The 24,209-nt window shown below is 50.3% G+C and overlaps 4 protein-coding genes across 4 annotated transcripts; 1 reads left to right on the top strand and 3 right to left on the bottom strand.

The window, feature by feature from the left end:
• Positions 1-3,510: 3,510 nt before the first annotated feature.
• Positions 3,511-4,649, bottom strand: EI90DRAFT_3018997 (uncharacterized protein; the record flags this gene model as incomplete). Its single annotated transcript, XM_039057293.1, has 4 exons — positions 3,511-3,672; positions 3,707-3,725; positions 4,060-4,136; positions 4,389-4,649. 4 exons carry the CDS (start codon positions 4,647-4,649, stop codon positions 3,511-3,513), a joined length of 519 nt encoding a protein of 172 aa, XP_038912443.1.
• Positions 4,650-4,846: 197 nt separating this feature from the next.
• On the top strand, positions 4,847-5,914 carry EI90DRAFT_3128578 (uncharacterized protein; the record flags this gene model as incomplete). Its single annotated transcript, XM_039064108.1, has 1 exon — positions 4,847-5,914. The coding sequence occupies one exon, from the start codon at positions 4,847-4,849 to the stop codon at positions 5,912-5,914; it is 1,068 nt and encodes a 355-aa protein (XP_038912442.1).
• Positions 5,915-11,064: 5,150 nt separating this feature from the next.
• EI90DRAFT_3128575 (uncharacterized protein) lies at positions 11,065-11,726 on the bottom strand (the record flags this gene model as incomplete). Its single annotated transcript, XM_039064107.1, has 3 exons — positions 11,065-11,220; positions 11,283-11,611; positions 11,669-11,726. The coding sequence occupies 3 exons, from the start codon at positions 11,724-11,726 to the stop codon at positions 11,065-11,067; spliced, it is 543 nt and encodes a 180-aa protein (XP_038912441.1).
• A 262-nt stretch (positions 11,727-11,988) lies between these two features.
• EI90DRAFT_3018996 (uncharacterized protein) lies at positions 11,989-14,021 on the bottom strand (the record flags this gene model as incomplete). Its single annotated transcript, XM_039057292.1, has 8 exons — positions 11,989-12,241; positions 12,290-12,319; positions 12,373-12,575; positions 12,794-12,855; positions 12,885-12,927; positions 13,006-13,448; positions 13,500-13,654; positions 13,714-14,021. The coding sequence occupies 8 exons, from the start codon at positions 14,019-14,021 to the stop codon at positions 11,989-11,991; spliced, it is 1,497 nt and encodes a 498-aa protein (XP_038912440.1).
• Between the last annotated feature and the right edge of the window lie 10,188 nt (positions 14,022-24,209).

The following is a 24,209-nucleotide window of genomic DNA, read 5'->3' as shown; positions in this document are numbered from 1 at the left end:
TAATTGATGCATACATTGAGATGCTGAAAGACCTCACTGACAAAAACCTGCAGGACCTGCTCAGTACCACCCGACCCCAAGTGATCATGTTTCCTACCCAGTGTGAGGGAATGCAACATCATTTGGCAGTTCGCCTATTGGATGTATGTTGGAGTGCACTCTTCAACACTGTGCTGACCAGTTCCTTAGCAAGCAACAAAAAAGATTCGAACTGATCTTTTTGAAGCAACCAGTTGGACAGTCCCATGCTATTCGAGGAAGCGCTGCCACTGGCTTCTTGGTGTTGTGAACTTTGAAGAGCAAGAGCTGTGCTATCTTGACAGCAAACCCATCCCCGAAACCTCCAATATAAACTGCCACGGCCCACGTTGGGTTTTTACAGTGTGTTGCCCGATTCTAGTCCATGCCCCAGTGTTAGTGATACCCTTTCTACAGATACTCCAACAACTGGTTGATTGTCAGGGCACACCTGCCTCACCCGGCTCCACCCGGCTCCACCCGGCTCCACTCCACCCAGCTCCACTCCACCCACTACCCCCTTCTCCCCCTTCCTATCTCCTCCTCCCTCCACTTCCCCCTCTTCCTATTTCTTCTCTGTCTCATTCTCTATTCTTTCTATTTCTATTTACACGGACGACTTTCCCTGATCGATGTACCACTAACCTGCCTGCGACCCATGCACGACGCACCCAGCCCTGGATGCTCCGGATGACCCCTGGGTACACCCAGCATGCATGCCTGCAGCGGATCCCTTCAGGATCCCCCATGGGGATACCCGGGTGGCTGGGGCTGTGCATGGGGACAACGTGGCAACTCTCATGTGACCTGAGCACCATGTATATAAACATACCTGGGGTGGGAACCAGAGAAGCAGTCTTCTTCTCACCATTCCCACTTCAGGTAAGTAGCTTAGTTTTCCTTCTAATGATAATTAACACCATTCCCACTTCAGGGACACCTGCCTGTGCCGGACCCGTCCCCGTACGCACCCACTTCATACCCCACCGGGCCCTCAGCACCAGGCGATATACCTGGACACTCTCAACCCCGGACCGGTCCCTGACATTGATGCTGTCTGGTTGTTCACTCACCCTGATGGTCAGCACAGGTTCAACTGGTTCAATTGGACCACAAAAGTAGTCACTGTAAGTATACTATCTTGCTTTGACCTGAGTATGACATTCATTAACAGTCCCTAGATGGAGGAACGACAACAGAATGGGTATGATTGTGGCATGTGGGTCATGGCCGATGTTCAAGCTGTGCATGTTGGGCTTGACGCCGCACCACTGGACACGAATATTGATAGCTTTCGAGATCAGGTAAAACACCAAATCCTTTCCCTCCCCTCAACAAATCCCTGCTGGCTGCCCACCTGGAAAACCTTGGACCCCCATCTCATTCATGAACTGCGGCAGCAAGCTGCTGAAGTAGCGGCAAGATTTCCCATCAATTATGCCCAACTTGAGATCGACCCCACGGACGCTCCAATAGTGATGGAGAGTGAACAAGAACAAATAGATTTAAGTGACTAGTAGGCATTCCCTGTACACTTGGTTCTGAACTCGTATCTAGTTCCCCCAAATGACATACCCCATTGATCTTAATTTCTTCACGGAAGATTTACATCAGAGACATCAGAGATGCAGTGTGTGAGAGTCTACATCCTGGAGAACATCCCAGGTCCATCCCCTGGAATGATGATCACTTGGAGTTCGTCACGGAACACGAAGATGACCCGGACTTCCTCTTCATCTACTCCGATGGGTCCAAGACAGATGAAGACAGCCAGAGAGTTACAGGCTACAGCGTAGTAGGGTACTCAGCAGGCGATATCGTCCTCAAAGGGAACGGCGCTATAGGAAGCAACGTGCAGATGAGCTAACAAAGGAAAGTGCCCACATTAGAACAGACAGGCCAGGTTACCACTCACTCACATATGTAGAGAGCCTACACAGAGCAGAGATGGAAGAAGCATGGAAGGCACGATGGTCAACAGCACCCGATCCCCCCAGCTCCGGATTCCACCTAGCAAACCATATCGCCCTGACACTCAGACTCACCCTGAGGTTTTAAGTCACTAGACCGAAAAACCTTTAGCAGACTAATCCAGTTTCGGACACATGCACATCGGGGAATACTACCTGTGCTTTTAGCTATTAGCGTGATGTTGGGCTATCCTCCAACCAGGCAACATCTGGATCCACATGTTCAAAACCTCATCTTTCTCGTCACTAACTTCGTCGGTATCAAGCAATTTTACCATGTCCCCAGCAAGTCTTCTACATCGGCACCCTTACCACGAAGCTCATCTCCAACGTCCCTAACGATTTCCCGGTGCTGAGCTGTGTCCAAGGTTTAAGGAGGTGGTACCTTCTTGTCGATGTGCAGTTTAATGATGTCGATCTCCACCAAGCATTTGACATTTTCTTTCAATAGTGCCTACAAACGAACTGCTGGCAGAATTTTCGAGGTGGCTGTCAGTGTGCATCCGACAAAGTGAAGATGTGCATTTACAGATATTCCAGGGGTCAGCATTCCCGATCCTGGGTCGCTGCTGGTGTCCTATGCATGGAACCCAAGCTCATACTGAGCATAGAGGTGAGTCGAACGCCAAACGGAGATGCAACAGGAAGTTGAGGAAGGTGGTGGGCCCAGGCAGCGAGATACCAGTTTGCGTGTTTCTTTGTGAAGGAACCACTGTCACTTCCATGGAAGGATAAGGCTGTTCACATTATAGACAAGGGCAGCGCCGCAGCAGAGAAACTATAGAACATGACGATTCAACGAATGGTTGTACCCCAAAGTACTTCCGGCAGTTGCAACGTGAGGTAGATACTGCATGCCGCCTACCCGTGATCGGGAGCCTAAATTTGGACCTCAGCATTTACGATGTCCACCATGTGCCTTTCCTTCCCCCCTCCTCCAGCAGTGCATGGAATGAGTCGGTAGTCAACTTCTGCATGTAACAGCCCATGGAATATGTCCGCATAATTTACTTTTCTGCATGCACACTTGACGGTTCTGATTAGTGACGTCCCAATATGTACAAGATTGGCCCACTCATGAAAGTAACTAAGGTTATTCTTTGTGCGAATCCATTGATATTTCCGCTCTGAGCCTCTGAACTTCATCCTCCAACTCCTTGCATCTTGCCGCAAGCCTTAGATAGTCGGTTAAGTCGACCTCACAATATGAACACTCTGAAGCCTCTCTGATGGCAGGCAAATGCTCGAGGGCTGAGAGTGGATCGTCTTCATCAGGTGTCTGTAACACTCTTGGATGCCTGACACCTGGGGGCATGAGCAGTGGCACTGCACCGATCTCCCTGTTTTTAAAATTTCTTAGTACCTCACCTTACCTGTAGTCTAGTTGTCATGGCGTCTTGCCCCCTGAGTGCCTGAGAGGTCATTGAACGGGGAGCGGATGCTGGCTCTGAGGGTGCAGCAGGTAGGGAACCGGGTGTGGGTCCCATCTCTCTTTATTCGGTGCCATGTTGGCCAACGTATACTATCCAATATAATCCATATTGATCTCGTACTCTCTGAGTTTTGCCCGATGATTGCGCTGTTGAAGTGTATTAGCCACCCAGTGCTCATCTGCTGTTGAGTACAATCGAGGATGTCCATGACCACATTTCTCCTCGAAATTGGCAGAGACAGTATTGGTGCCCTGTGATACATTGTTTCAGTTGCCAGCGACCCACCAGAAGGGGCTGGTAGCACCTGGGGATTATTCATGACAGGTCATGTAAGGATTAAGTGGAAGTGTGACAAGCCAATACATTATACAACACCTCCGTGTTCTCCGTTCGAGCAGCATCACCATGATAGCGAACCCATTTGCCTCACGATCAAAGGTCAGCATACTCTGGTGTCACTGAATTTTACCGCTGAATGTAGCTAATAATTTCTACCCTGTGGCACTTGTGGTGTTGGATCTCCAACACTCTCATCGTTGAACGACGGCCACACAATTACAACGTGAATGGTGGGTATCCTTCCTCACTCCAGCAGCGTTGAGGTAGCCTACATTTGTTTCAATGTAAGTGCTGTTCACCTTTCGTTCGTGTTGTCCGAACGATTGAACTGATAAAACTTTGCTTTTGTTTGTGGGTGGCACCACCACACAATGCGCTACACATGGGCTTCTCAGCCATTAGCAGAACGGGGGTAAACTCCAGTGAGTGTCAATTCTCATTATCCCATTCTACAACACTCATTTAAATCTGTGTCGAAATAGCAACATCAGAACCTGCCACCATCCCAGTACTGCTCCGTTCAGGACTGTGACGTTTCTGGAAAGCGGAGGGCCCTAGTGTCCCCCTGCCACTCCAGAGATATCAATCGATCGCAGATCTAAACACCCAGGTCTTGCGGAGTTCTTACACGCTGCAATACCAGGGTGTGACAGGTCTCGCCATTTCTCTGCTCCGTTTCTCTTCCTTTTTCTCTGCTTCGTTCTGTGCCTCGGACACCAGTGAACCCGTTATCAATCCAAGGACTCAGGTCGTGTGGAGTTCCCACAGGCAGCAGTACCAGGGTGCAGCAGGTCTCGCCGTTTCTCTCTGCTCCGTTTATCTTCCCCCCGTCGTCTGCTTCATTCTGTGCCTCAGGTATTGGTAAACCTGTTGGGCCCCGCCAGGCCATCGACACTGTGAGCCTCGTTGTTCCGATCCTAAACTTCCCTCACTGCTCAGGTAGCATGTATTGGTCTGACCACCTGCAGATGTCCTATCGCCCTCCCCAATCCTCCTCATGGAGCTCGTAGACCCCAGTGTTAACTTCTATTCCATTGTCATTACTGCTCCCCAATCACAAAGTCAGTAGCATACAGATTTGCAAGCATGAGCTTTGGGGATGTCAGAACCTTGCCTATTCCTGTCCCAAATGCCAATCGCCTTCGCCAAGGATGGAGATTAAATCCTGATGGCGTGTTCTATATTTGCGCACTTGAATCACTTGCCTGGGATGGGCCGCAACGCCCCTTGCACCTCCTTTCGGGACAGGTGCAGATTGCATGGGTGGAGGAAGTGGTTAGTCCTGTTGTCGATCACTCGCTGCATGGGACATTTGAATGGAGCAAGCTATCGTTACTATACTCAGTTCATTATTACCATGCTGTGTTCGAAATATTCATCCTTCCTTCTGAGTCCCTCACCCACCCTAGTCAAGCACTGCTTCAAGAAGCCATTAATTCATGTATACAAGCTGAGCCCGAACTTTTCCTGCCAGAGTATGACCAATTTCCCAATGGGGCGCAGCGGTATTTGCGGTGTTTTGTTCACCCCATGCCTCTGCCAATGCCGTCACCTGAGCCCATCCCTTTCCCATATCCCAGTGGAAAAGAAGGCTGGACTGTAGGAAAGACCTTGGGTGAAGTCTTCATCAGGCGACTAGACCTGTCGAAATGGTCAAAAGCTATGAAGAGGGCAACAATGGACACCAATCAGGCCATCGCTGAATGTGTCTGTGTGCAGCACTGGAAGCAGCACCTTGCAGAGAATATCTCACATGGGATGTCAGGATCAATAGGTGTAGTTGTATTGCATGAGCTTGCCTCTGCATTCGCTGATTTCCGTTATCACGACCGTTTCGAGCCTGCCGGACCCATGTACCCTCCTGGGGCAGTTTGGTTCTTTTGTCGATGCACTTTCATCCAAGATGGGTATATCCTGCTGCAATTCAATGGCCATCCATTTCGATGCCTGGAAGATGATGATGGCATCTCATCCGATCCAGAAGAGTTCTATAGTGAAAATGATTGGGACGTGGAGGAAGCGGAAGATTCTTCCACATCAGCCTCAGAAATGCGAAACCCCCATGAGTCGCCGTTGCTGCACACCTCCCCCTTCCACTCTTGGTGCAGTGGGAGGGGGCATTCACTGTGTCCAGAGACTTCCAAACACTGTTAGAACTGGGTGAGGGCAGACGATTCCGGAGGGGGACTGGAGACTTAGCAAGGAGGGACCTTGGCCTCAGCGACTCAAGCGGAGCGCTGTGCCATTGCTGTTTGTCCATTTGGTCCTTAATTTCACAGTAGGTGAGCAGGAAGTCTCTAGGGGGCATTTCAGGTCGATTTTAGACTAAGCCTAAAACAAGTATGTACAAGCGCCAATATATATAATGGCGAGGGTGAAAGCACGAGGAAACAAAGGGGATCCGAATCGGAATGAAGGCGTCCAAACAGGAACAAAGGGATGACAGAAGCGGAGCGGTACCGAAGGTCATAAGGCAGAACCTGTGGTACGTCCGAAAGGAGGTAAGGAGGGCGAGGCCCAGAGGGGCAGGAGGATGAGGGGAAGTGGGGATGATGACCCACTGGCTAGAATGGGAAGAAGCAGCAGTCCAAATAGGGATGAGGGGAAAACACGAGAGATACATTACAAGTGGCGAAAGTGCCAAAGATGATCCGTGGAGCTCAGGGGTTGCAGAGCTTACGGAGGTTATGGAGGCAGGGTTGAAAGTCCGAGGAATATTGGCAATGGTGTTTATGTAGTATGAGGTCACCAATGCAATGGACTAAGACTGAGGTGGAGTCAAAGTCCGAGGTAGGAACTATGATGGAGGCTCGGAGCAAAGGTATGAGCGGTGTCCGAGTACGAAGTACGGGACAGCAGCGGAAGGTCGTAACTTGGCAGGGGGTCGACGGAAGAGGGCCAGAGGGAAGAGAGAGGAAGGAGGAAGGAGGGAAGGTGTGGAGGAGAGGAGAGGAGTCAGGTCTGAAGGTGAGTATTGGAGCAGATGGGAGAAGAGTAGGAGGATGATGGAAGGGTGGAGGTGTTATGGGAAGGAAGTGGAGGAGTGGGAGGAGGAGTAGTAGGAGGGTGGCGAGAGGGGTGGTGTTCAGTCCGAGGTGGGTATCGGAGCGGATGGAGATAGGACAGGAGAGGGATGGAGGAGTGGAGGTGGCATGGGAGGTGAGAGGAGGTGTGGTGCCAGGACCGAAAGTGAATATCGGAACGGACAGCAGTAGGGTAGGACTCCGGAGGTGGTGAAGGAGGAGGTCCAGGAGTCGGGTCGGGATCGGGTATGCATGGATATGACAAACACCAGGCAAGGTCGTGGTGTCGCCAAAGCCCTTTACCTCTCCAACGCCCTCGTTCAACAGAACGAGGGGCATCTTATTCCTTTTGTTCCATAGACCACCTAGACCGGTGGCCCTATGGACCGGATCACCGTACAACTGCACCAGAGCGTCATCGCTTTCCTTCACATCCTCCCATGGGAGTCATTCAGTTTGGTGAAGCCTGAACCCCATCCTCCCATACCTTGGCCCCAATCTCCCACCCCCAACGAGAATCCTTGCCTCCCCCACTTCCTCTGCCATCCTCCTATGAGCCACCATCGAGGCCGGGGGGCAGCACTGCCGGATATCACACACTTCACTTCAGTCGAGCAAATCGTGGTGCAGGATGGAGGGACAATATCTCTTCTCAGCAATGCCATGATCATTCGAGGTATGCAAGGTGTATACAGGAGTGTTTTGTCTGTTATTCTCACACTGCATGGTGATATCCACAGGTGCACCTCCTTTACCCGTTTGGCCACTCTCCCCTACTCCTGAAGCTGGAGACCATGTAAAGAAGTGGAGAACGGAATTATCTGGTAAGCTGTCTGCTCTTTTCCTCTGTGGGGTCGTTTCCGTCTAATCTGGAGACGATATCTTAGAAGGCACTGTCAACCGAGCTTATCGTCAGACACCGATCCGCATTGTGGGGACAAATACTTCTGCCCCTACAATGGATCATACGCCTCCTGGGTGCGTGCCGCACCTTCGGCAAAGACAAGTCTCTTGAACGTCTCTCCAAAACACTGCGAGTTCATGGACACTTCCCAGCGACCGGTTAGCTATGATCCACTCCGCCCACACCTTGCGCTCATTGAGCATCATCGCCCCTTCCAGTACATTCCGCTGCCAATCCTTAACATCGATCTACTTCGTTCTCCCGATGGTCTGAAGTGGCTTCCAACATCTGAGTGGAGGGAGAAGATCATTGGCACGCAGTCCACGGTAAAGCAACTTCTTCGCCACGTTCAAGACGTAGTCTCCCATCTCTGCCATGCAGAAATCCTTCCCTCTCACCATGAAATTATGGCTATACTCAAGCGTGAGTCAGAAGTCTACCTTGACAAGCTGTTCCACTCCCGGATGATTGCGGAATCTGAAAACTACCATCATGACACCGTTATCGATATTGAACGCTGGATTGGAGAGCTATGAGGGCATCTTCGCTATTGCTACCTCGTTTCTCTTGATGCATGTGCCATATTGGGTGGTGTGGAACTTCCGACATGGCCAGTTCAAGAGTTAGTCCTTGGGACCATCTTTGACGCCTCAGAGGGCATTCACGCTGAGGTCCATGACCCCACCCTTAGTGCCTCTGCCTTGGCCTTCGCCCTCACTCTGGAAAGGTGGGGGGTTCCCCATTGGAGGGTGGAGTATGGCGAGAAATGCTTTGCAGTGTCTCGGTCATGTCCACCTTTACTTGACCAGGTGGCGGAGCTTGCTCTTCAATGGGAGATATGGAACTGCGCTGAGTCCAAGGATCCAAAAGGTGCTGTGAAGGGGGACATTGTTGTAGGATTTGACTTTGTTGTTATGGCAACCGCTACACATACCCACCCACAGCAATTCTTGTTTGTGGCCCCGAATGACAATCACTCTGCCCAGCACTTTGTCATGGAGCAATGCCTCCAAGCGCTTGCCCCCAACGGAGATCCTACTTCCTTCGAATGCTTCTCCAGCATGATGAAGAACATCCTTCAGGGAGTCTGGCTTGGGTTGAAATATGAAGAGGGTCTGCATCGTAGTACAGCCTTGGAAGGCAGGAAATGGAAGAACATGAGAATCCCATTCCCCATTGGCGCACACGCTCCACTCATGGCAGCATTTGTCAAAATCCCTTTCTCGTACTACCACCCTCAACACCCCCTTCCATCATCCATCCAAATGGTGCCTGTTATCAGTGTTCCCTTGTCATCTGCCACTGGCCCTGCCACCACCGACACTCAGCTAGGTATATCCATACACCTGTCAGGCCCGGTACTGGAGCTACGTGGTGATCTGGATGCAGTGAAGCAGTGGGGGGTTCTTGCCTATCGTGAAGTCCATGCCCCAACAGTGAATCAGAAAGTGGACGGCTGGGATGGGTCGACACACTGTCTCAACCTACTCTGCAAGACACAAGACAGTGCTCACAGTCTCAGGCGATACCTCCAAGCAAGATTCCCAGGTGCGACTATCAGAAATATTGCCATGCATGACTATACACCCAGCGGATACATTGGGGTATATGAGCTTGGATTTGTTGGTGAGGTCTTTTCTTGCGGGCTCAACCAAACCATGATCCAGACTCTCTTGGACCATGCACCTGCCCCGCTAATCCCTCAAGGCCCAGACACCTTGCCAACTGAGACAACGGAGCTGTGGACCCGGATGTACTCCCAAGACCTCTTTGAATACAATCGCTTCCGGATCATGACAACAATGTCCAGCCAAGGATGTTTACCGTTCAAAGTGGTTGAGGTGACCTTCAAACAAGATGTGCTCGAAAAGATGTGCCTGTGCGGGCCCTTTGAGTTGAGCGAAGAGGAACGTTTTGCTCTCCTTCGTTTCTGCCTTATCCTTTGTCACCTTCGCCGCTTCAAACGCACATTCCATCAACAAATCTACCCCTCAGAGGGTTCTATCTATCCTGGTGTCGTTCGTTTCATTGCCGGTTCTGCAAGGCAACTTTTTGAGGGCATCGAACTACGAACAAACGAGATGCTGAAGAGGTCAGGGAACCCATCTCAAGAGGAGTTTGAGTCCATTCGTTGGCAGCCAAAAACTGGCCTCTTTACACTCAAAGTGGTGGAGAATCCACCTGCTCCCCTAAACAAGCTGACTGTGGAGGAACTACAGGGGTTGTAGTTGGAGAGACATGTAACATTATGCAGGAGGGGGTTGTGGCCGCCGTTCATATGTTTCATACATGGTCTACCATTTGTAGCACCTGCACCCTGTTCTTGATTCTCACTATGCAAAGCATATGTTCTTATTTACTGCAGTGTGAAACGGACTTATACAGACGTCAGCATGTGGTAACTCATATTGCGACTCTTGGGCTGGTGTATCGCCCTCTCTGTAACTCGGACCGCTCTGTATTTGTGTTCACATTTACAGTATCCATCTTACATTTGTCAAGCTTACAAGTTGCGTGGCTATGAGTTAAATAATGACCTGTGCGATACCTCCATTGTAAATAATATCTATTCGCGCTTTTAGCGATTAGCGTAATGTTGGGCTATCCTTCAACCAGGCAACATCTGGATCCACATGTTCAAAACCTCATCTTTCTTGTCACTAACTTCGTCGGTATCAAGCAATTTTGCCATGGCCCTGGCAAGTCTTCCTACATCGGCACCTTTACCACGAAGCTCATCTCCAACATCCCTAACGATTTCCCAGTGCTGAGCTGTGTCCAAGGTTTCAGGAGGTGGTACCTTCTTGTCGATGGGCAGTTTAATGATGTCGATCTCCACCAAGCATTTGACATTTCCTTTCAATAGCGCCTCCGAATGAACCGCTGGCAGAATTTTCAGTGCAGCTCGCCACACCGAGTGTCATGCACATTTGAACAAGGTGTCAAAGGTGGCAGGCTCACCACCCGTGCTTGTTGTGGAAGATGGTGTCTCCGAGCGTGCCCAGGGTGTTGGCCCTTCGTTCACAGTGAGATACGTAATCCCATTATTATTTGATCCTGACATCGATTGCCCTCTAGCTGGAGTGCTGTTGGGGGTTGGATGAATCAACCCAATAGGAGGGATAACCATTGAGGTATGCGATTCTGGAACCGTTTTGCTAGTTCATTCTGTGAAGACATCATTTTGCGGGATGTCAGTGAGTTGCGGCTTGCGTTCTGGTTGGGATCTGGAGCGTACTTCCAGTGAGAACATGGGCAGGTTGAGCGGCTCTATTTTTGAAGGGAGTATTGGTGATAAGGACCTGCTTGATAAAGGTGAGCTGTTACTCGGTGACACTGTCTCTGGTACCACCTCATCCTCCTGTGCTCCTGTCACCTCATTCTGTGGCAGTCTGGCTCTGTCCACCTGACTGCTGTTCCCGGGCCTCATGCGAGGGGGCTTGGCCTTTGCTAAAGCATGCGTGTGAGTGGCCTTCGGCTTCAACAAGTCGAGCGGCTCTATCCTTGAAGGGAGTATCGGTGACAATGACCCACTGGATACAGGTGAGTCATTATCCGGTGTCCCCGATACCACGTCATCACCCTGTGGTCATACCGCCTTATTCTGTGGCAGTCTAGCTTCATTCACCTGACTGTTGTTCCCAGGAACCATGCGAGGAGGCTTGGCCTTTGCTGGAGCACGCATGTGGGTGGCTTTGGACTTCTTCCTAACTCGCTTGGGAGATGGAGACTCTATCTTACTGTCTCTGACTGTATTCCCTTCCGGTGAGTCTGGTAAGTCTGCCTTGCGTTTCCTAGGTCGTGCCATGGTGAGCGCAGCTTTGGCAACTGCCCTCCTCACCTCATTTTCGGGTAGCATGTATTTGCCAACACTCCCATTTGCATCAGGTGCGTAATGGAGCACCTCACGCTTCTCATACTCCTCTGGTGAGTCGTAACCCATCAGCTGTGCCCTTTGGAACTTCACTGACATTCCCTTACCTTCTGTCATTGTCTCGATTCTCAATTTCTGTTCAGGGTCGGAGTGGTAGAGCTGCATCATACCCTGAGCAGACTCACATGGGGTCCAATCACAAGGGAGCGACTCGTTCAAATGTCGGATGCCACGATGCCAGCCAGCAAAATGGAGATGATGCTCAAGTAAGAATGGAAGTATGTTTGCAACCCTCCAGTCGGTCCTGAGCTCGCTTACACATGTTGCCTCCTCTGACACCAGATATCAGATAGGCAATGTGAAGTGCTCTGTCAAAGTAGGACGTACATATCATTGTTTTAGGCTGCACAGCAGCCTCAGTGTGGCGTCAGCTATGTGGGCCATATGACTTGTCTGCCATGGCAAGGCCGTCTTTCCTTTTCAATATCGGTGTATGATAATCGATGTTGTTTTCGTCCATGGCCTCCATCTTCACTGTCAGGTATTTGTCCAGGCTATCATGGAAATGGACACTTTTCCTGGCAGTTGCTACAACAGACTTCATCAGGCCTGATGCACCAAACTCCTCATTGTTGGACTTGTCCGGGTTCGTGAAGGCATGAAGATGACGAAGGAAGCTTCTGCAGTAATTTCAGCTGATGGGGACCATGAGGACGAGGTGCTCATACCTCTGTTTGCTGATATCGGGTTGGTATGGGCTAAAAGAATTACGAGTAAGCTATCTGCACTTTCCTGTGCTTGCGCTGCATACCTGAAAGCCTTTATGCCGTCATACAGATTTCTTATGGCAAGGGCTGCATCCTCGGTGAGTGGCAGACCCATAGCCTTCACCATTTCTGCCATAATCGGTGAGCTGGTGAAAGCTGCTGTGGACTGTTCCGGGGGGATGGTCTCATCCGCTACAAATCCCACTACAGTGACGCCAATGGGATGGGTGGAACTAAGTGTGCAGACCTATCATGACAACATGTAGTTAGATTGATTTCTATAACTGCTCCACTCAATCTACTTCACCTGTGCTGCATATTTTCCTGTCATTTTCTGAAGCAGGTGGAGACTTTCTGTCAGAGACCAGGTTGAGATGAAGGAGTGTCTCCATGGCAGAGGGCTTCGGCCTCAGCGACTTGTGCCAGGAGCACTGTGCCAAGTAACACGTCCGTGCCCTAACTTACAAAGCTGGCAACCAGAACCGAAGGGGGATAAACTCTAGTCGATTTTATTACTGAAGTGTAACCTATGTACAAGTTGAGTATATATAGTTACAGCGAGGGCGGGTCCGCAAATGGCGGAGCTGAGTGGAGTGGAGCTAACAGGGTTAAACATTAGCCGATTGAATATTACCGACAAGTCAGGTTACAGGGTTAACAGAAAGGCAGGCAATAACCCAGAAACGGAGAGGGATAGGCCTGAAGGTGGGCTCTGCAGGGCAAGCGAGTGTATTGCCCAGCAGAGGTGGGAGTGCGCTAGCGGACGTTGGAGCTGTCCGGAAGCCTTCGGGGCTCCGTGGCATAGGTAATAAATTGAAAGGAGGGGGTGGTGACCATCGAGGGGTACCGAGGGGATTGCAGAATGCGGGAGCTCCAAGGTTAGTGAAGAAGGAGTGGAGGTAGAGCGGAGGAGTCGGAGGGATCGGAAGTCGATGGCCAGGGATGGATATGACGCTTTCATTAGGTTGGGTCTCTCTCTTAGACAAAATAATGTCTCCGTAATGCATGAGAACTTTGTCATAAAAGGCTTTTGCTTCGTCCGCCCTGTCTGGATACTTCTCCTCGATTTCCAGATGCTCTGACTTGCGGAGGCTTGCTGCATCTTGGCTATCAAGTCCCGCTGAGAAATGATTAGTCTCTAAGATGAGCTGTGAGCATATTGTTAACCTACGGTGAAGCTTAAGCCATGTCTGCCAAGCGGTTTGGCCTGTATCAGTCGCATTATGAGAGTGGAACTTCTTCATTACTTCTTGGGGGGACTTCCCCCTTTTCTGGGCATACGCGGCCATACACGTCTCCATGAAAACTGCACAGTGTTGAGAGCTTCTGAACAGTTTGAGCAGTGAGGAAAATAATGCACCTTCAAAGCTGAGGTCGTCTATCACGGATGCTTCATCAAGTATATTCCCCCTCTGACTGCCTTGACAGAGGTGTACCCCCATAGCTCTTGCACAATGTTCTTTACAACGTCCTCAAGGGGGGCAAGGGGTTGGAACTGTGGCATATCTTTCGTGGAAGTGTGTTGTCCAACCAGGCTCCTCAGACGGGCGAAAGGGCCATCTGTAGCCTTCAGAAAGTCATTCACGGAGGGCGCTGTTGTCAACAAAGTCAGGCTGTTGGAAAAACTGGCCTGTAACGTGAGAATTGATGCGTTTGACGTGTCGCCAGACGCATCTGGCAAGGGAGGGGGCATTCTGAGCTGGTATCTTGTTCTAGGGCCGTTCACTGTTTAGGTGGAAACGGAAAATTTCCTTCAAAATTTGCATCCGAACCATCAGATTTGATTTATTAAACAAACTTTAGGGGAGAGGTTTGTATCTACACCGTTTTGTGCATTCCTGTGCCGTTCAACCCACCATCTGCACTGCAGTTTTGTATAATGGAGCTGACATGTTATTCAAATGAATCCTCCACTATCCTGGCCCCCGTCTCCTCTGTGGCATGGCTGCACCTACAGGACCAACCACAAGCCCATTCTCCCTTCATTTTCCCCTTTGATTTCTTCGCGGTGTCTGGCAGATGGTACAGGGACTAGGTGGTGCTCCGGGACATTGCGCATGCCTTAATCAGAGCCGCACGTTGTATTTGATGTACGTCAGGGTTCCAATATAAATAATCAGTGTGCATACAACAAGCCCCTGGTTCTAACTCATGTATGTCGGCATGGGTCACCTCCCCCAAGCAGCATCCCCTAGTAACCCAAACGGCGCATCTGTGCAAGGCCTGCATGAGGGCTGGTCCGTTTGGTGGTGGCAGTGCCAACTCCGTTTGACCACATCTATTACCCCATATTGAATTATCACACGACCACATGCATTCCCTCCAAATGGGGCAATGCTGGCTGGGCAAATGACTATGTGTCATATGTTCGGCCCATATATTGGAAAATGGGTAGACCCGTACTTAGATGACATAATAATTCAAATTCAATAGACGAACACATCGGGCACTGCCGCATGGTATTCCGATTGTTGGAAAAGCAGAAATTCTATTTGTCCACACCGGATAAACTGCAATTCTTCGCTGACGAACTGAAGATATTGGGCCATGTGATCGACCGGAAAGGAATCAGAATGGACCCCAACAAAGTTGAGAGTATCAGGAATTGGAAAGTTCCCACGAACGCATCTTTGTTGCATGGAATCTTGGGAGCTGTAGGCTACCTAGCTGTCAGAGTACAGCCCGGTTAAGTCCAGACTGCTTACACACAACTGATGACACACCTGCCCCATACCCGCACAGCCTGATCATCATCCCCGGACTGGCACAGACATTTGTTATATTTCCTTCTGCAGAGCGGCCCTGCTTCGCCAGGTATACTGACTTTATCATTCCCTGGGTAGCGAGTGAGGAAGATAACTTTCTTCTCTCACTTCCCCTCGCTGCTCAGCTGGAATCCCTATCGCAATCCGCTTTGCCGGGTTCCCCCATTGAGACTGATCCTGTCCCCCTCGGCCTCAGCTCCAGCGAAGGCTCGGGATCCCTCGACTTAGAGTCCGAGCAGCTCGGTACCCTGACACTAGCCCCCAATTGTAAAGGGATCCACATCCCTATGGGTGTATTAACACCACTGACCAATGCCAAGAAGGTCTGGAAATGGAATGAAATGCACCAACACACATTCAAACAAATTAAGGAAATTGTTCAAGATCACCGCAACCATCATAGAAAGCCACTTGATTATTCGAAAGAGGCTCCCGCGATTAATTTGATTACAGACGCTTCGCTGACAGGAGCAGGTGGTGTTTTGAGGACCTGGAGACAGCCCAAATCGCTTGTTTCTGGTCCGGGAAATTTACTCCTACACAACAGAATACCCCATCCATGAGCGAGAATTGTTGGCGATAATCGAATCATTGAAACGATTCCGAGACCAATTGCTTGGTTGTAGATTTAGATTGTTTACTGATCATAAACCGCTGGAATTCCTTAAGTCCCAACAGAATTTATCTCAACACCAGGCACGTTAGCTGGATGCACTAAGTGATTTCGATTTTATGATTAATTACTTGCCAGGGAAAGAGAACGGATTCCCTGATTCATTGTCTCGTATGTACAGCGATGAAACTGTGGGCACAGTCCGCACTGCTTCAGAGTTCGTATCGGAAACTTTATGTCAGGGCACAGCCCTCGACCCCACACACCCTCAGACACCCTTTCCCCCTCTTAACCACCCCTCCCCCATTTTCCCCCATTTTTCCCCCACTGCTCCGCAATGGTACAGGTACACGAACCCATGGGAACGTTCTGGGCAAGCAGCTCGCCCAGAATCTTCCCACGGTACCCAACATGGAAACTCAGGACAACTGCACAGTCCCCAGGCTCCTTTTGTAGCGGCCTCACAGGGGGTTGAGAAGGTTACCCTTCTTCTCAACTCATTCCCTGTGAAGCCCAGAGCAAGTCCCCTCAGCGACTTTGAGGAATTAGTGGCTGGAGAAGACTCTCCAGTGCCACTCCCGGACCTCATTGCTATGCCCCCTCGGGACGAGGGACGGACCCTGACACTTTATCAGAAAATGATAGTGAGAATGGAGCCCCAAGGGATACATCCTACACAGCCCCAGTGGTCACTGGGATCGCTGTTGTGCAACCACACAGACTATGCATCTATCCCCCCAAGAAACCAGTAACCTCAGATGTGAATGAACCATCTCCTGCCACGAGAGAGACTCCGGAGGAAGAATCACTGGAAAGAATAAAGATTAAGATTAAGGTACCGGCTCACATGCAAAAAACCAATGACAGCAAGTTACCGCAGTCAACAGACCAAGTGTCTAATCAGATCCACTCAGAGTTAGAAACCGAGAACACTGAGATGCCGCCCAGCCTCATATCTTTAGTCTCCCAGAATGAACCGGACCTCAAGCTACTGGAATTGATCGCAGATGAGTACAGTCATGACATGTTCTTTGTGAAGGTCTTGGAGAATCCCTCTCATTTCCCAAACTTTTCCGTTGGGAAGAACGACAACAACAAGGTGTTCATGAGAAACGGACAGTTCACTGTACTTTGCATACCAGATGCATCAATCAGACCACGATCTTTACACAAGATAATCATATCTCATGCACACTCCGTCCTAGCACACTTAGGGGCAGAGAAGACTCAAATGTACCTTCGACACCATGTATGGTGGAAGAACCTGCTTCGCAATACTCGTAAGTTTTGCGCCTCATGGACAACAGTGCCATTCGGACTACTCAAGACGCTACCAATAGCTTCTCATCCATGGGAATTGATCGGCATAGACTTCATGGGACCGATGCCCCTTTCAAAGACACAACATGGCGCGTTTGACATGATTTGTATGATAATCGACCATTTTAGCGGCATGGTCCACCTGGTACCGACACTACAGACATATACAGCATGCAATATGGCAGAGGTTTTCTTCGAGTCCGTTTATAGATTACATGGACTACCACTATGGATAGTAAGCAACCGTGATAGCCTATTCACTTCGACGTTTTGGAATGAACTACACAAGCTGATTGGCGTAGAACTCCGTCTTTCCAGCGCTTACCACCCCGAAACAGACGGCGCTACCGAGCGTGCACACCATACCATCAGCCAGATGCTTCGCCAAGCAGTATCTCAGAACCAAAGAGACTGGGCATCTAAACTGCCGATAATTGAATTGGCAATCAACATGTCGACTTCTGATGGTACCGGCTACTCACCATTTGAATTAAACAGGTCACAACAACCGAACCCAATATTCGTTTCGCAAGAATCGCCTTACTGCGGGATACAGGCACTGGCCCGGAAAATGACATCAATTACACTTGATGTGCATGATGCGCTAATCAATTCAAGAACAAATCAGACATGATTAGCTAATAAACATCGAAGACAAGTTCCGTTTAAAGTTGGAGACTTAGTCGGAAAATCTGAATCTAGGTAGAAACAAGTCAAGAAAGTTGTCCCCTAAGTTTATCAGACCTTTGTGGATAGCAAGAGAGGCTTCACCGAACACGAGTTTTGAGTTGGAGTTGCCAGAGGAACTCAAGAAATGAGGTATTCACTCAGTGTTCCACTTGAAATTTCTACGCCCACATATCCCTAACGACGATATCCTATTCCCTAGCCGAAAAGTCGACGACTATGTTGGACTTGGAATGCCAGACGACACACTGATGTGGCGCATCATGAAGCACGATGGCCAAGGCAAGAATGTGAAGTTCTTCATGCAGTGGTCGGATAGCTCTACAAGCTGGGAACCATGGAGTATGTTGCGTGGAAAGGCAGCACTTAGCGATTATTTGGATGTCTTAGGGGTAAGCAACATTACGAAATTACGACAAGAAAATACCCCAATATCAGACATAACTGAACATATAAAAGGACTATCCATTGCGGCAATATCGATAGGTCTTGCTTGTAGCTCGACCAACCCCCCATATTGTCAGAGACCAGATCAAGATGAAGGAATGTCTCCATGGCGGAGGGCTTCAGCCTCAGTGACTTATGCCAGGAGCGCTGTGCCAAGTAACATGTCCATGCCCTAACTTACTAACTGGCAACCAGAACTAAAGGGGGTAAACTCTAGTCGATTTTATTACTGAGGTGTAACCTATGTACAAGTTGAGTATATATGGTTACAACGAGGGCGGGCCCATAAATGGCAGGGCCGAGCAGAGCGGAGCTAATGGAGTTAAACTTTAACCAATTGAATATTACCAACAAGTCGGGTTATGGGGTTAGCGGAATGGTAGGCGATAACCCAGAAACGGAAAGGAGGGATAGGCCCGAAGGTGGGCTTGCAGGGCAAGCGAGTGTATTGCCCAGCGGAGGTGGGAGTGCGCTAGCAGACGTCGGAGCTGTCCAGAAACCTTCGGGGCTCTGTACTTAGGGAGGCATAGGTAATATATTGAAAAGAGGGGGTGGTGACCATCAAGGGATGTGGAGGTGATTGCAGAATACGGGGGCTCCGAGGTTAGTGGAGAAGGAGCAGAGGTAGTCCGGAGGGATCGGAAGTGGTGGAAGTCGGTGGCGGTGGATGGATATGACACATATCGACCCTCCCCAACCACGGACATGCCACGATGTTCAATCCACACTCACACACCATCATCCCACCCAGGAGAGGATTCACTGCAAAAGTAAAACCCAGGTTCTGTCAGGGCACATCTGCCTGACCTGGCCCCACCTGGCCCCACTTCACCCGGTACCCTGCCACCCAGTCTTCTCTTACCTCCTCCCCCCTTCCTCTTTCTTTCTTTCTCCATTCCATTCCCTCTTCATTTATTTCACTTTCTCTTTATTTTCTCTTTATTCCACATGGACAACCTTTCCTTGTATCAATGTACCATTGACCCACCCAGAGTGTGCTCACGACACGCCCAGCCCGGGCACCTCAGGCAACCCCTGCTACGTCCAGCTCGCATGTTCACAGTGGACGCCCTCGGGATCCCCCATGGGGACACCCGGGTGACTACGGCTGTATGCGAGGATGACGTGGCACCCGTCATGTGACCTAAGCCGCATGTATATAAACATACCTGAAGTGGGAACCAAAGAAGTAGCCTTCTTCTCACCCTTTTCCACTTCAGTCTGAGTGGCCAGGGACTGTCTCCTGAGCCGGGCCCACCAGTACGCATGCCCGCTCCACACCCTGCAAGACTTCTAGTGTCGGGCATCTCACCTGGGCCTCCTCTACCCCGGACGCGTCCCTGACAGGTTCACGATTGTGCCTGGCATGGAATCAAGGGACTACACAGCGGTATGCTGCCATCTTGCTATGATAGAGTCTGGTGGCACGATTACTGGCCCCAAACCGAACTTTTGGACACAATGGGTGGAGGCTAACAACCTCATGGACGTGATTCTGAACGCAAACAAGTCTCACGTGCTCCACGCTCCCTATCTAGAAGCACAAGCCATCTTGAATTCTGGCATGGTCATCAGTTCCCCTAGCAGGTTCACGCGCCCACCACTACCTCCTTCATCTCCCTACCACAGCCGAGAGCGAGTGCCACCCCACTGCAGAGGTCCTTACACCAGATGCGGTGTGCACAGACAAAACAAATACCGTAATGTTGGGACAAGGCCTACTGAACGACACACTGACAACACAGGACCTAGTGGTGGAACCCCAACTCCAACCCCGACTCCCTACCCATTCGCAAACACAGACAACGTGCCAATCGACCCCAACAATCTCTTTGTGAACACGGAATATGTGCCATCGGTTGCCCCCCCCCAAACTTTGTAACACCAGCATCCCCTTCACTTTCGAGCACTATCAGCCATATGAATGACCTCTCAATGGCAACGCTACAGATGGAACACTTGGCCGACACCACCGAAGGAGCAGCTGAGGCGAGCTCTTCAGCTCCAAAGAACATCTGGACTTCATCGTAAGTGCAGGTTCTGAATTTATTTTATTGTTCCCTTTATATATACGGCTTCTAATGACTAATCCCTAATTCATAGATGCGAGTTGCCAACGTTGCAGGAGGGCGACTGTAAGCCATAAGCATAGAGAACCATATATAAGCTAGAAGCTTAGTAGATAGGAAAAGCAGAGATCTTGTATTTTACACCCCTAGTGTAATATCGAGTTCGACTTTGGTTCAGCGACTTTCAATCACCCTAAGTCCCTTAACCACCTGAACTCAATCGCAGGCCTCTGCCAACATTAAGGTCCCTCACAGGTGGTGACACAAGCACTTATTACATAAAAGCGAGAAGTCAAGCATGGCATCATGACCTTCATCCATGTCTTCAAGAAATTCACATGGTCTCGGCCTTGATTCTATAGAAAACCATAGGGATGAGGCCACAATAGGGCCGGGGTCGGACCAGATGAGAGTAGACCACTGAATAGAATTGTCGGCACAAATATATGTAAATACATGTTTTGAGGTTGATTTCCAACAGATTCAAGTTGATTTGGATGTATCTTGGGCTAACTGCACTACCCTTTCCCCAATGCTGACCCGGTTCTCTAAGACCCATCCATGGAAACTCAGTGTAAAATATTGAAGACAAGCACTGTGGACATGTTTCCACTGGTTATGGACGTGTAGGGGAGCACCAAAGCACCCAGGTGGTCACGATCTTGCTGGTGGTCAACACCACTGGTGAGTGCTCACGTTGCACACCAACTCCTTGTGTCATATCCGTGCATACCCGATCCCGACCCGACTCCCGGACCTCCTTCTTCACCACCTCTGGAGTCCTACCCTACCGCTGTCCATTCCGACATTCACCTTCGGTCCTGGCACCACACCTCCTCCCACCTCCCATGCTACCTCCACTCCTCCGTCCCTCTCCTCCCCTATCTCCGTCTGCTCCGATACTAACCTCAGACCGAACACCACCCCTCTCCCCACCCTCCTACTACTCCTCCTCCTACTCCTCCGCTCCTTCCTCACAACACCTCCACCCTTCTGTCATCCTCCTACGCTTCTCCCGTCCGCTCTGATACTCACCTTCGGACCTGACAACTCTCCCTTCCGCCACTCCTTCCCTCTTCCCTCTCTCCTCTCTCTTCCCTCTCTCCTCTCTCTTCCCTCTGGTCCTCTCCTGCCAACCCCCTGCCAAGTTATGACCTTCTGCTGTTGTCCCGTACTTCGTACTCAGACACCGCTCATACCTTTGCTCCGAGCCTCTGTCATAGTCCCTACCTTGGACTTTGACTCCACCTCAGTCTTAGTCCATTGCATTGGTGACCTCATACTACATAAACACCATTGCCAATATTCCTCGGACTTTCAACCCCACCTCCGTAACCTCTGTAACCTCCATAACCTCCAAGCTCCACGGATCACCTTCGGCACTTTCGCTGCTTGTAATGTATTTCTCACGTTTTCCCCTCATCCCTATTTGGACTGCTGCTTCTTCCCATTCTAGCCAGTGGGTCATCATCCCCACTTCTCCTCATCCTCCTGCCCCTCTGGGCCTCACCCTCCTTACCTCCTTTCGGACGTATCACAGGTTCTGCCTTATGACCTTCAATACCGCTCCACTTCTGTCATCCCTTTGTTCCCGTTTGGACACCTTCGTTCCGATTCGGATCTCCTTTGTTTCCTTGTGCTTTCGCCCCCTCCATTATATATATCGGTGCTTGTACATACTCATTTTAGGCTTAGTCTAAAATCGACCTGAAATGCCCCCTAGAGACTTTCTGCTCGCCTACTGTGAAATTAAGGACCAAATGGACAAACAGCAATGGCACAGCGCTCCGCTTGAGTCGCTGAGGCCAAGGTCCCTCCTTGCTAAGTCTCTGGTTCCCCTCCGGAATCGTCTGCCCTCGCCCAGTTCTAACACCTTGTTCAGTTGGAATCCTCAAGTCCTTCGTCACTATTTGTCAGGGCACACCCACCTGACCCGGGTCCACCCGGACCCACCTGGCCACACCACACCCACTCCCCACTGTCTATCCCCCTCCCCCCTCCTTCCTCCCTCTTCTTTCCCCTTTCTTTATTTCATTCTTCTCATCTTCCTCTTCCTGTTTATTTCTTTCTATCTACATGGACCACCTTCCTTTGTATCGATGTACTATTGACCTGTCCGGCCCACACACCCCGGACGGCTTCCCGCTGTGCCCAGCACGCGTGCATGCAGCGGATGCTCTCGGGATCCCCCACGGGGACACCCAGATGCCTGCAGCTGCCTCCGAGGATGACGTGGCACCCGTCATGTGACTCAAGCCGCATGTACATAAAGGTACCTGAAGTGGGAACCGAAGAAGTAACCTTCTTCTCACATTCTCCACTTCAGGTAAGTAGTATAGTTTTCCCCTTTAATAATAATAACACATTCTCCACTTCAGTCTGAGTGGCCAGGGACCACTGTCCCGGATCGGGCCCGCCAGTACGCACGCCCGCTCCGCACCCTGCGACGGCCTCAGTGCCGGACATTACCCCCGGGCCCTCTCGACCCCGGACGCGTCCCTGACACTATTGTCCAAATTGGAACCCTCATCTGAGCTACTCTCATCATCAGACTCTGAATCCTCGTCAGAATCATTGGGTGAGACATCATCTTTGCGATTAAATCCATGTTTCAACAGGAACTTTGCTATAGACGACTTTGTCCATCTCAGGCAGCAGTTCCAGTGAGCCCTCAGCCCTCAACCTTCTTCTGACCGCCCTCTGAGTCTCTTCGGCTTAATCCCTCTGAAGAACACTCAAGGAATCCTTTTCCCACCAAACCTCAGAACTTCCGCCTGTACTCATCAAGCTGAGTCCGCGACCTGATCCTCCTGTGTTTCCTGACAAAATGAAGAATCCCATTCCTCATTTACAATCTTAGTACCATCCAGGTTATTTTGGTAAAGTTGGTATGTGTCATATCCCGGAATTCCGACCCCACACACTCCCACCACACCACACCTTCCTAACAACTTCACCATCCCCTACACCATGCCTCCCCACTCCCCAAGTCACCTTCCCTCCTAACTGTCTCAGCCCCAGTCTGGTTGCAGCACACCGAACCTTGACCACTCCCATCCCGGAAGCTCGGTCCCGAGTCGGAACACTCGGAGACTCCGGATTTGCTCCGATATCCCGACGGACCTCCGACATCCCGTGACTTACCCTTAAACCATTCCTCCACCCATTTCATTTATTTGAGTCACCCAACATCCTTCAGATACGCAACTCCGCTTTCGGAGTTACCCGCATCCTTCGGTAATCTCACCCACGTCATCACTTATTAGTCACCTTCCATTCTTAGCATGACTATCTTCTTCTTATCATTCAGTCGGCTAACCCCCCCTTACCCATTTCTCATTCCCATTCATTCTCTGGCCTCTTACTCCACCCTCTTTGGCCCGACACCTCGGTTCCCCGTTAAAGATATCGTTCGGGACCTTTCGGTACCTCTCGGTATCATTCAGCACCTTTCGGTGTTGTCCCATTATCCTTTGGACTTTGACTAAGTCCTTTCCATTCCCCTTTATAAATACCCGTAGATTAGAACCTGTAGTCCCTCAGTTCTAATCTCGACTAAAATGCTACCCAAAGTCCCTCTGAGTGAATCCCATTCCCATTCTACAAGATACCTCAGACATAAGAAATACAAGGACTAACTGAGACGTAATGGAGGCACAGCGCTCCCTCCAAGTCGCTGAGGCTGCATCCTTCTTAGAGCCTCTTGTACCACCCAGCAGAACCGGGCTCCCTGAGAAGCTTCAGTCCACTACTGGAGCTCTCGGACCCCCCTCTAGTTGAGCCCCGCCTGCATTCGGACTCACGCATTTACCCCTACGATCCGGGTTTTTGACAGTATGCACTATTTCCACTTGCAGCGCAACCTGTATTGGTCCCCAACTATCAATGTGGACAAGCTATGGTCCCTCATCTCTGAAGAGGAGAAGGCATGGCTCACCTCAAAAAGCAAGGTTGTGCCTGTCATCGATATTCTCGCCCAC

This window comes from Cantharellus anzutake (assembly GCF_015039405.1).
Source record: "Cantharellus anzutake strain C23 chromosome Unknown EI90scaffold_50, whole genome shotgun sequence".
Classification (NCBI taxonomy): domain Eukaryota; kingdom Fungi; phylum Basidiomycota; class Agaricomycetes; order Cantharellales; family Hydnaceae; genus Cantharellus; species Cantharellus anzutake.
This window is presented reverse-complemented; position numbering and strand designations above follow the sequence as displayed.